General features: G+C 50.5%; 3 protein-coding genes across 3 annotated transcripts; all 3 read left to right on the top strand.

Annotated features, from left to right (window-relative positions):
• Positions 1-381: 381 nt before the first annotated feature.
• On the top strand, positions 382-3,360 carry N7462_006123 (uncharacterized protein; the record flags this gene model as incomplete). Its single annotated transcript, XM_057077841.1, has 3 exons — positions 382-724; positions 812-1,000; positions 1,085-3,360. 3 exons carry the CDS (start codon positions 382-384, stop codon positions 3,358-3,360), a joined length of 2,808 nt encoding a protein of 935 aa, XP_056933421.1.
• Positions 3,361-4,043: 683 nt separating this feature from the next.
• On the top strand, positions 4,044-6,671 carry N7462_006122 (uncharacterized protein; the record flags this gene model as incomplete). Its single annotated transcript, XM_057077840.1, has 2 exons — positions 4,044-4,595; positions 4,659-6,671. 2 exons carry the CDS (start codon positions 4,044-4,046, stop codon positions 6,669-6,671), a joined length of 2,565 nt encoding a protein of 854 aa, XP_056933420.1.
• A 539-nt stretch (positions 6,672-7,210) lies between these two features.
• N7462_006121 (uncharacterized protein) lies at positions 7,211-9,043 on the top strand (the record flags this gene model as incomplete). Its single annotated transcript, XM_057077839.1, has 4 exons — positions 7,211-7,437; positions 7,498-7,840; positions 7,902-8,590; positions 8,650-9,043. The coding sequence occupies 4 exons, from the start codon at positions 7,211-7,213 to the stop codon at positions 9,041-9,043; spliced, it is 1,653 nt and encodes a 550-aa protein (XP_056933419.1).
• Between the last annotated feature and the right edge of the window lie 3,539 nt (positions 9,044-12,582).

Raw genomic sequence — 12,582 nt, 5'->3', positions numbered from 1 at the left:
GTTTTGTAGAAGAAACGCGCTAGTACCAAAACGTTAGGTCATGTGACAGCGTCACGTCTCGCCCGCGGCTTGGCATCATCACCTCACTCTGCAAGGCTTCCGACGTCGCCCAGCGCCTACTCTGGACCCCTTCTACTAGCGACATCTGTTGATGGACGCCTCCGCTCTCTTTTCTTAGGCGTCTCAGACAGCTGTTACTTTTTTCTCTCTCGCCGTGTTGGTGACCTGGCCGACCAACCGCATCCCCACATGTCTTGCGCATCGGCCATCCCATTCTTTCTCGGACCCAGGCTTTCATCCAATATCGTCGAATCCGTTTCCCGATAAAGCGCATTCCTAACTGCTGGAGATACTGCTGTTGCGCTACTTGCGCTGGCAAAGATGGCCACCGCGGTGTCGAAGCCAGCCTCCCATTCCCCGAAGATGAAGCGGCCGCCCCCGCCTTTCCCCCAGACCGGGGTGAATGGAGTCAAGACTCAACAATCTCCTGCCTCTCCCATCACCACCTCCCAACGCCTCGCCGGGAACAACTCCGCGGTCTCAAGTCCAATTCTCGCAAATGGAACGGCCAATGTGGCGAATACTTCAAAAGGCCCCCTGAACCGAGCCAAGGCTCAGGCGCAACGTCCGGGGGACCTTGCTTCGCGAGTTGGTAGGCCGGCCACGAGACATTATGCGATGGGCAATGACAATCACAATGGAAAGAAGGCCTTTGAACCCTATGGTGAGACGATTTGCTGCTTTCAATCTCCCAATGCCTATATATGATTGATCATCGCGCACTAACCAACTTTCCTTGGATCTGTCATAGTCAAAACCACGTCCTACATCCTCAGAAAATATTCGAAATTTCCTCCCTCTCTCATTGTCCATCTTCACCCCACCCATTTTCGATTTGAGCAACAAGATGGGAGTTTTTCTTATAACTCGGAGATGAAGGTGATTATCGAACACATCCGCGCTGGAACTGTGCCACACGATCTCATCGAAGAATTATTGCGTGGGGGGTGAAGTTCTATGAAGGTACATTTTGCTTTCTATGTCCGTTGAAATCAACGAAAGTGCTGATTATGTTAAATTTAAGGCTGTCTCATCGTTCGCGTTGTCGACCACAAGTCCGTGTCAGTGCAGGCGACGAAGACCTCTAAAACAACGACCAATGAAAATAACACACCGTTCTCATTGCACAACTATAATGAGCATGTCACGCCATCCGCATTTGTGCCATATCCCAAACAAAACCAGCTCACAGCCGATGTACCGAGCTCTAAGGCACCAGACACTCCAGCTTCTGGGCAACCGCAATCTGGACAACCAAATACTGAAGTGGCGTCTGAACCTCAAGAACAAGCCGAAGCGGGACAAAAGTCCTCTGCATCAAAGCCCAAAGTTTTTACCACTGTTCTGCACCCTACAGCTCGAGTATTACAAGCAGAATTGACTCTCCTTGTCACCACTCCTGATCCGAAAGCTGCAGCTGCCAATCAACTGGCTCGCACTCAATCCTCATCCGTTATCCTTCAAGCTTCATCCACCACGCAGTCTGATCGTGGCCATCCCGCGAAGAGGCAGAAAACTCTTGTTGATCCGCAAGATCTGCATGCATGCGAATCACTCCTTGTACAAGCTTTGGCACCTCCTCTATACCTCGATACTGTCGATTCATTTTCTGCTGCACAGGATCTACTCAAGGTCATGGAGAGTCCCCTTCACAGCGATCCACCGCCGTCACCCAAGCGCCGCAAGAGAACTGTTGCGGAGCTTGCTGCAGACGAAGCGCTTGCCGCCGAAGAAGAAAGATTTATGCTTATTATGGATGAACGCCTGGAGCCTACTGCTTCTGGTGGAGCCGGTGGCTCTAAAGCTGCTGCTGTGGATGATGCAGCCGGCGTGGTGCCATTTGAGCCTCGTTTCTCTCGATTTAAGACTTTGGAGACTATCCGGATGCAACATGAAGAGAAGGCCAAGCGCGAACATGAGATGAAATTGAAGCAGGAGTTGGCCAAGAGGCACCAGCAGGAGCAAGAAAGGGAACGACGTCGTGCAGCTGAGCAGCAACAAGCTGAGCAACATGCCAAAGAGGAAGCGGCGCGCAGACAACAACTGGCGGCCCAGCAGGCACAAGCTCAAATTGCCGCCCAAAATCGACATGTCATGACCCAAGCCAATGGGGTTAGCCAAGGACAGCAATCATCTCCTGTTGTACGGAATCAAACTCCCCACAGCACTTCCTCACCACTTGTTGGTAACACTATGGCAACACAGGCGGTTCCAATGAGCATCAGTGCATCTCAGCAGTCGGGAAGCCCACCACGCCCCCCATCCTCTATGCAGCATGCGCATCCCAACATGATGGGGCATCCAATGGCGCCGTCCAGAAGCCAACAGGGACCAAGTCGACATGGAACTCCTCAGATGACGCAGAGCACACCTGCCATGTCGCATGCCACACCTATCATGCGCAATGTCACTCCGACCCAGCGCATGGGCCACGGCAGCCCAACTCACTCAACCATGGCGCAGACTCCAATGATGAACCAGGCGATGGCAGGCACTCCGCAAATGAACGGAGGAGGGATGGGTCTCACTCCGCAACAACAAATGTTGCTTCAGCAACGGCAGCAACAGCTTCTGGCTCAGCAAAGTGGACAAATGGGAGGCGCACAGCTTACCCCGCAGCAAATTGCTCAATTGCAAGCTAACGCCCATGCTGCTCAGAATATCAAGACGCATCAGCAACAACAAATGCTGCAAGCCCAGCAGCAGCAGCAGCAGCAGAATATGCAAAACATGCAAAACATGCAGAACATGCAGAATATGCAAAATGTGCCCCAACATAGTCAACAGGCGTACCAGGCTCAGCTCATGCGAGCTCAATTTGCCCAAATGCAAATGGTCAAGCAGCAAGGTGGTCAGGTGACGCAAGGCCAGCCAAGCCAGCAGCAACAGCAGCAGCAGCAGCCGCAATCCCAACAACATCAAGGCAGCCCGCAAATGACGGCCCAACAGCAACAGCAGCAACAATTGCTCATGGCAGCTGCTCAGGCTAATGGTGGTCAGATGCGAAATACCAACACTATGACCCAGCGGTACAGTCAGCTTTATCAACAACGGCTGTTACATCTTCGACATGAGATGTCTCAACGCCTCATGGGACAGTATGGACCTCCTACCCAGTACCCACCTAATGTTGCCCAGCAATATGGTGCTGGGCTCGTGAAGAATGCCAAGGCCTGGGTTCAAGACCTGATGCGACGCGAGCGTGATGCTGCCCAGCAGCAACATGCCACTCATCAAGCTGCCATGCAAGCCCAGCAGATGCAACAACAAAACATGATGCATAATGGAATGGGCAATTGATCCTGAGTCGGCAACTTAATTCATTTATTTTCGACTTGCACGCCCTTCTCCCTATCGATTACACAAGTTCATTTACGACATCATACGCGAAATTTGACAGGAATTTCTTCTTTTATTCCACCGATGGAGGAGTATCTACTGAGGGGAGTCTGCGGTATGGGACCGCACTACTTGTTACATTCTATTCCTTCCTTATTTTTTCTTGCCCACTTGTTTTTTCTTCTTTCGTTCTTAGCCACTGGGAAATGTACAGGGACCAGGTATTGTGGACATCAAGAGGCCGGCGTTTTGCAAAGTCTTGCCATGGTTTTCTCCCTTCCTTTTATTCGCCTTTTGCACTTCATGATTTGTATTATCTGGGGTATCGGGGGTTCTGTTCTGTGTTTTCGGCGGGGCCAATGGGTTCAGATTCGATACCATTCTGTATAGGAGTTCTTATCCTCGTCATTTTCATGGGCTTGGTTGTTTGGCTTTGGTGGCGAGATTGAAAATAGTGAAATGAGGCCCAAAATGCACGTGCGCCAGTCATGTCCAATAATCCGCGTTTACCATCAATTCAGTTTTTCAAATGATCATGTGTGCCTGAGTGATGTCCACTGTCCACTTCACATTGTCCACTTTCCCTGTCCACTTTCCCTGTCCACCGTCCACTGTCCATCATCCCATCCCAGCGAATAAGATCCATGCCCGCATCGGCTACCCGTGTTGGCGGTGGAGCCAAAGGTCGGGGTAAACCAAGCCGACCGGCATATCCGAACAGAGCCCTCGCCGATGCCGAAGACGCGCCGACATCTTCTTATCAGCGCGGGGGATCAACGCGATGCATTTCAGCCCCCTCCAATCTTCCATCCCGCAACATGGCGACTTTGTGGACAAAGGCGGCGCAATGGATCTGGACGCCCAAGTATCGTGAAGAAGACAACCGACCTGGCCGCTATTTCCTCTTCCGCAAAAGCTTCCAATGGACGAGCCAGACGGGCCTGAGCGAGCTCCTTGTCCATGTGTCTGCCGACAGTCGCTATCGGCTTTTTGTCAATGGGCAGCGCGTGAGCTTTGGGCCTTGTAAAAGCTATGCAGAACGCTGGCACTATGAAACTGTGGACATCCTCCCTTTCCTTGTTGAAGGGCTGAATGTCATCAGCGCACGTGTCCTGCGCTATTCTTCAGTTCAGGCTGGCTCGTCATCCATCATCAGCACAGAAATTCCAGGTCTGATGGTATATGGTGGAATCGAGGTAAGTCGAGAAGCTGGAATGTGTTGATCGGAATGAATTGACTCATTTGGCCCGACCTGCTAGGGATGTTCACTTTCGACCGATGAATCATGGAGATGCGTGGAGGAAATCAATCGAACGATCATCCCTCATTCAGAATGGAATTACATTCTAGGACCTCCGTTTCTTTCCAACAATGAAAACTTCTCAGAGGCAGAGCAGTTAAGTGGTTGGGAGTTGCCCGAATATGATGATTCGGCTTGGGAGAGTGCGGTCTTGCAATTCCGCCCTGTTAAGATGCTTCCGATTGTGAGCCCTTGGAAGCTGGCGCCTCGGCCGATACCAGCTCTTCCTGAGACACCCGGACGATTTCACCGGGTGGTCAAGTGTCAGGGCTCAATCACGCAGAGCGAATGGCAAAGATTTATTAAAGACGACTCTCCTATCACCATCCCTGCCGGAGAAACCGTCACAGTGGATGTTGAGGTAGAAACTTTGTCATCGGCCTTTATCAATCTTCAATGTGGGGATGGTAAGGGCTCGACCATCTCACTACTGTATGCTGAGTGTTATGAGAAAGACCTAGGGGTAGATACCGCACCCTTTCCTAAGCCCCGATCCAAGTCCAATCGGTCTGATTCTGGGGGTCGACTTTACGGCATGAAAGATATCTATAATGTGGTAGAGGGGCATGCAGAGCATATATTTGAGCCATTTTGGTTCAGAGCCTTCCGATACATCCAAGTTCACATCACTGCAGGGGACCAGCCATTGATCTTCAAACGTTTCACCTTGCGTGAGACATATTACCCTCTTGAAATTTCCACAAAAATACAGTCTAGTGCGGAGTTGGAGAAAATCTGGGACATCAGTCTCCGGACTTTACAGAACTGCCGACATGAGACATACGAAGATTGTCCGTTTTACGAGCAAAATCAATTCGTATCCGACTCTCGACTCCAGATGCTCTTCAGCTATCAACTTTCATCTGATGATCGGCTTGCCAGAAAGACGCTCCAGGAGTTTCATGCCAGCCAGGGTCCGGACGGACTGATCAAGGCACAATTCCCATCTGGATTCCGGAGTACTCAGATTCCTCAATTCTCCTTGTATTTTGTCGCCATGGTCTATGACCACATGCAATATTTTGCAGATGTCTCGGTGGTGTGCAGCTATTTGAGCACAATTGATGGGATTCTCAATTATTTTGATGGGAGGATCAATGATCTTGGGCTTGTTGGTCGCTTTGAAAAAGATACATGGCCCTTCATTGACTGGGTTCCCCAGTGGTTTGTTCCCGGGGAGATCTTCGAATCATGTATGCCACGAGCATACAACAATACTGGAGCAGCCACTTTCAACAGCCTTCTTTATATTGTTGCACTAATGCAAGCAGCGGAGATATGCACGTTTATCAAAAGAAAAGACACCGCAGCAGAATATACTGCGCGCGCAGATGCTCTTCGAAATGCAGTGAATCGCCACTGCTACGAAGACGGACTCTATCTCGATGGACCTTCCGTCAAGGAGTTTAGCCAACACAGCCAGGTATTTGCTGTTCTCTCGGAGAGCATCACTGGCCCCGCGGCCAGAGAGCTGGTGTCCCGTGCACTACAAGATACGTCGCTGGCGCAATGCTCATACTCGATGAAATTCTACCTCTTCCGCGCGGTGGAGAAAGTCGGTCTATATACACAGCTGTTCCCGGACCTCGTTGAGCCATGGAGACGTATGATTGCAGATAATTTGACCACATGGGCAGAATTTGAGCAGAACGCCCGAAGTGATTGCCACGGCTGGAGTGCATCCCCTGTGTACGAGATTGTCGCCCAGGTATTTGGATTGTCACCGGCTCAACCAGGGTTTAAACGTCTTAGGATTGCTCCTCGGATGGAACTTCTTGAGCATGCTAGAGGTACCTTTTTCACTCCTGTGGGAGATGTCACGGTTGCATGGACAAAAGAAGGAGATCTGGAGGTGGAACCTGCCGTGGAAATTGAGGCAGAGATCGTTCTTGAAGGAGTCCACCTGATTCAGCAGCTTCAAGGAGGCAAGCCAAATGTCTTCAAGAAGGATTCTTTACGATTGACACCCTAGACGAGAGTCATTAACTATACTAGAGCCTTGTTTGTAAATGACATAGACCACAATAGATGGACATTCTACATAGTACATCAATCATGAAACCGGTTTTCTTGCTTAACCATGCCTCGTAGATATTGTGAATCAGGTGGTCTCAACACTGAATAGACTTGTGTTCAGAAGTTGTGCTTGAACTCTTGCTTGGTGGACAGTAGTTCTCATCCATCCATCCATATTCGGGATTCCCCTCCTGGCCCCAGTTGTCCACTTCGGACTGTAGAATTATGTCGATCATATCAGGCAGTGTGAATTGTTTCGACGATCTGCATTTGAAGGGCAGCATAAAGTATGCTTGCCACCGTTCCTGCTGGCTTCCCGGAAAACCCGACCGGGCCAACAACCCCCGAGTGCGCTTGTGTAGTGGAGCCGACCACGTCGCCTCCCCACAGTTGTCGGTGGTGGACACACCCTTCACTACGGGGCGAAGTAGCCGTGCAAATAACTACCCCAGGTTTCGTCCGCGGAGTGTTCAATCCACATCGGATTCTGTCAAGATGGACACATACGATTCCAAGTCTAAGTCATCACATCTCGAAGATGTCTCCAGCACTCAGGAGGAGCTAGGCCAAGGGGAGTCGACAGGCCAGGAACTCACAGCATGGCAATGTCTCGCACAGAACCCGTGGGTTATCCTCTACTGTCTCTATGGTAATCTGGGAGCCTTGATGTATGGGTTCGATAACCTGGTCTTGTCGCTGGCGCTCTCGATGTCTGGATTTGAGTGAGTCAAAACCCCCTTAGTCTCCGTCAACACCCTCTTCCAATGTTGATAAGCTATTAGCAAGCAGTATGGACAACTGGTGGGCTCAACATATGTCATCCCGGCGTATTGGCAGTCACTGTGGAATGCCTTGTCCCAAGTAGCCACGATGTTCGGAGCGACTGCTGCTGGACCGGTGCAGGATTACTTTGGTCGACGCGCTGGGTTCTTGCTAGGCGCTATCTTCTCTGCAGCAGGCGTAGCCATTGTGTACACTTCATCGACCCCAGGGGTATTCCTTGCTGGAAAGATTGTCAACGGCTTGTCCCTGGGGCTCTGCTTGACAGCTGGTCAAACCTATATCTCTGAGGTGACGCCGCTTCCGATACGTGGCATTGCTTTGTCAATCTTCACGTTCTGCATGGTGAGTCGACATCGCAGTGATTGGGAGGCATCTCATATTCCAAATGCTGATTGAAGAATAGAATCTCGGATACATGATTGCTGCGTCGGTTGCACTCCCTCGGATGTCGATGCAGTCCGCAGCAGCATATAAGGTAGGACCCCGTCGAGATCCCCAAGAATCGAAAAGTTTGGTCGTTGTACAGGCACTGACCTTTCTCTGCCAGGTTCTCTTTGCTGCTGCCTGGGTATGGCCTGGTGTCGTTCTCGTCTTCCTTCCTCTACTCCCAGAATCGCCGTACTACCTTGTGATGAAAGATCGTCTCGAGAAAGCACGGAAATCTCTTCAACGATTGGGCAATAAACCCTCACAGGTCACCGCAATGCTGGATCAAATTGTTAGAGTGAACGAGGAAGAGAAACTGCGTACGGCAGCCTCCAAAGACTCCAGTTTTCTCGAGTGCTTCCGGGGCACCAACTGGCGCCGCACCAGAATCATCCTCCTCTGCAATGCCTTGTCCCAAGTGATTGGAGCCAGTTTCATGTCAAATGGCCCGTACTTCCTTGTTCAGGCTGGAATGTCCTCGTCGAAGACCGGCATGATGACAGAAATTGGTATTGCCTTTGGTCTTGCCAGTTCGATTATCACGGCATACCTCATGACCAAATGCGGCCGGCGACGGTTGATTATTTTCGGCATCTCTTTGTCAACAGCCCTGTTTACCGTGATGGGAATCGCGGGCTGCTTCCCCAACTCCAGTACTGCACTATGGTAAGATTCCCCTGAAGGATTCCTGGAGTCTAATATTGAATACTGATCAATGTTATTAGGGTTGTTGGTATCTTCCTCCAGCTCTCTTGGTGGGTATACGGTCCCGCCATCGGACCAGCCATGTCTGTGGCAGGAGAAGTTTCTGCCGTACGACTTCGCGCCAAATCTATGGCCATTGGCTTCACTTTCAATTACTTCTTCTCAACGATTTGGAACGTTGTCATTCCCTATCTGTATAACTCGGATGAGGCTAATTTAGGCGGCAAGATCGGGTGGATTTACGCCTTTATGGGTGCAGTTACATTGCTCATCATCTTTTTTGAGATCCCAGAGACCAAAGGCCGGTCCTTTGAAGAGCTGGATGAGATGTTCAATGAGAAAGTCAGCACGCGTGCCTTCCGAACCTACCGGTGCTCCATCCCTCAACAGCTGCAGAAGCTGGGGGATGAATGATAGAAGTTGGCTCTTGTTTTGGTTGAAGGAGTCTGTGACTAGAGGCGGATAGTTGTATATAAAGCGCACACAAATTCATCTTCAAGAACATTTGGAAAGCATTTATCCCAATATTCAAAAAGCAAAGGGCCAAAAAAACAAGCTTATACTGGAAGATCAGAGCCATTGAAGTAGTGACTTTCACAAAAACATCATCCATCATTGTCTGAGCAGAGTCTCAAATTCACAATTCCAAAAAAAGGCCTATGAATTTATGCACTGACTCATTGGCGTTATAGGAACGTACATTGCTCAAAGTTTGAGCAGATCAATTTGATAGTGACTTTCTTCGGCACGAGTGCACTGCCTCCCGTCTGCTCTGCTTTTTTCTCGGCATTGATATATCACCTTTACACCAGATGCGGTATCCAGCCTGGCATCTTGCATGTCTACGTATTCCATTTCAGAGCAATGCTACCTGAGAAAAGCCTGCTGCCTAGCCTGGACAGCTGTCACCAAGACCAAGACTTACACCGCTGGATAACTGACCTCGATCGCGAAAAAAAAACCTCACCGACAGTATCTGCATCTCCATGCACTGTGTCCTGCCCGATAGTGTCCAAAACAAGATCGACCAAGAAAAAAAAATCGCGCACACTGCATTGGAGTCAACAAACCAATATTGTCTTTTCAAGTGGCTAATTTCTCAGTGGTCAAGACTTAAGACAGTCATAGCAGACGACTGACAGGCTTTTCTGTTGCCCAGTGCTCGGATCGCCTTCGCATGCGATGTTATCCCGAAGCGAGGGATAGGAGTTCGCAGCAGACGTGCCCCCGCGCTTCCCCACGAGCATTCGCATGACTTGAAAGAGTTTGACTCTTGAAAATACCTTTCTGGAAGCAAGAACCTGCAGCAAATTCATCCCAATTCGCCCATGACCTGCCATCGTCATCCTTTGCTAGGGAACTCACGCGGCACCAAGCTCCAGACCGACATAGATGGAAACCTCAACGGCACCACAGAGACTCAAATCTCACATTCCAATGCATGCCGCCCCATGCACAGCCAGACCATGAATCTCTGCCGCAGCCAGCATTCGTCATCCGTTGTGGCCGAAGGAACCACGTCTCATCACGTCCCCCCGGCTGGAATTTGGCGAAGTTAATTTTTCTAGAATGGAGAAATGGAGCCGTTTCCAAGAATCACCAAAATGCAGAGGCCAGAAGTACGGTAATCCGACTCCTCTGCATGACAATGGGGTTGTGGATGCGAAATTCCCAGACGGGCATCGTGCACAGACATACCAGACGCACACGCGGCCGTGATTCAAGTGGCCGGGGCTTAGGCAAGAATGCCGAGGCGAGTAGTAGAGACGAGGATTACTCTATCAAACCTCCCGCAGCGTGGTTTGTGGGCAGCGAGTATGCAGCAGACCTCGATGGGTTCCCCGCCGCATCCCGGCCACATTCGTACGAAAGGTACAGGGCGTGCATTCATCCATTGTCACCACATTGTTGCCTGTGGTCCATAGTCCGGAGCAGATCTCCCGTCCCAACAGACTCCCGATTCCGTCGCATCGATCGTGACGACATAGGTGTCTGTTCATCAATAGATGAAAGGCCTGAAAATGACAAATGAACGGCACTTGAGGAAAAAGACCCGAGAATAGGCCGCTAAGATCCCCTCCAAAAGCAAAGAACCACTATATCAATAGCGCGGCGGGGAGCCGAGTCCCCGATAGGACTGGAGAACCGCGGAAAAAGCAACGAAAGGCACATCCTTCGCGCTTAACAGGGCCCTGCCAGGACTCTGGTGGATGGACGAACGCATCGAAAGTACCTGCTTCGACCCAGACGGGCCTGCTCCTAGTGTCGTGCAACAAAGCGGGCTGACAAGTCGGCACAAATTTCAACGCTTTTTTTTAACCTTGTCGTATCCCCCTTTACTACGTATCATGGGAAAGCACGCAGAGAGGGGGATAGATCAGCGGGATGATTTGAAATAATGGACCTTACAACTTGGAATCACTCTCGAATAAAACGACAAAAAATAATTAGAATAATAGTAATACTCACGATAATCATATTCATAATAATAATCATAATAATAATCATAATAATAATCATAATAATAATCATAATAATAATCATAATAATAATCATATTAATAATCATAATAATAATAATAATCATAATCATAATAATCACAATCAGAATAATAATAATCATCATAATAATTATAACGACAACGCTACGTTGCAACTCCAAAGACTTGATTCGGGGCGCATGGCGCCCGATCAGTTTATAAACGTACTGCAACAGTCCAGCTCTCCGGGCTCCGGTGGACACCCCGGCATGTTGCTGTCACATCAACAATCAGCGTCTAGCCAAGGCGGGCGCAGCGCCCCTGCACAGGTGATCACCGATCGACATGAAACAGGCCGGGAAACAACCCATCTGGCCTGGGTAGATCGGGGAGGAGGCTGCATTTCTTCCATCGCATGGCGACTACGACAAAAGGACTGGTATGTTCCGATCAGGGTCCCAGGTCTCCGATGCAAAAGGTTAGGGGGGAGGAGGGGCAATGAGCTCTGTTTTGGCCCGGTCTTCTGCCCTCGAGGTAGCAGCGGCCCCTGCTGTCGCCCCCGAAGCCCGGAGAATGAGAGCTATTGAGGTGACCCGATAGGGGTCGCCTGGCCCCAGGGTCGACAGTGCGTGGCTCTCGGGCTGGACGAGTCTGAGCGGCGTTCCCGAGCCCTTGGTAAACGACGTGTATGGCCTATCGAGTATGGGAGAAGGTTATCAGGCCTGGTCTGATGCGAAAGCGGGAACGACAAACTCCACCTAGCTGCCGGAGAAGGTTCGGCTGGGGGTGATGAGAGAAATCAGACCGTCCCGAGAGTTTTGATGGCGCAGGAATCCCAGGGTCGAGTATGCTGATCTCGTTCTCCTCCAATGTTCGGGGAACCTCTGGGTCTCCACACGTTCTCTGCATGTTCAAGGAGCAGGGGATATCCCTGCTCCTGAAGAGAACGAGGCGAAGCAGAATGGGACATCATAGAAAAAGGATGCTCGGGTCGGTGGCGATACTGACATGTCCTGAAACGGCAATAGTGGAAGCGCGAATAGGAAGAGAGCCCGTTAGAAATTGGAATGTGGAGGGGATCGTCGTACCAATTAGGGTATGGCGAACAGGGACAGTTCCCCATATACAGGTATAGGCTCAGGTCCAGGTACAGGTACGTAAAGAGGAAGGTTTTGCCATTGCGAAATGGCCGTAGTGCCCAGGTGCGTATGTATCAGAACCACGAATAGACGAGCAGGATATCGGGTCCCGGTTCCCTCGAATGGGTGCATCGAGAAGCATCTTGCATTACGCAGGACGTAGGCCCGATTTGCAAGGGAGTACAGCGTCATGAGTAATCCGATCCACGGCGGAATCCCGGAAAACGAGACCAGGACCAGATAGATCGCGGCGGAGAGATGCAGGCACTCGCCAGTGTGTCGGCTGGGGCATGGATCAGGGGCGGTTGTGATGTGTAACATTTACGGAGCCACGA

The sequence above is a fragment of the Penicillium macrosclerotiorum genome, assembly GCF_028827735.1.
Source record: "Penicillium macrosclerotiorum strain IBT 26536 chromosome Unknown utg000006l_segment0_segment0, whole genome shotgun sequence".
In the NCBI taxonomy this organism is placed as follows: domain Eukaryota; kingdom Fungi; phylum Ascomycota; class Eurotiomycetes; order Eurotiales; family Aspergillaceae; genus Penicillium; species Penicillium macrosclerotiorum.
Note: the sequence above shows the minus strand (reverse complement) of the source record. Positions and strands in the feature narration are given on the sequence as shown.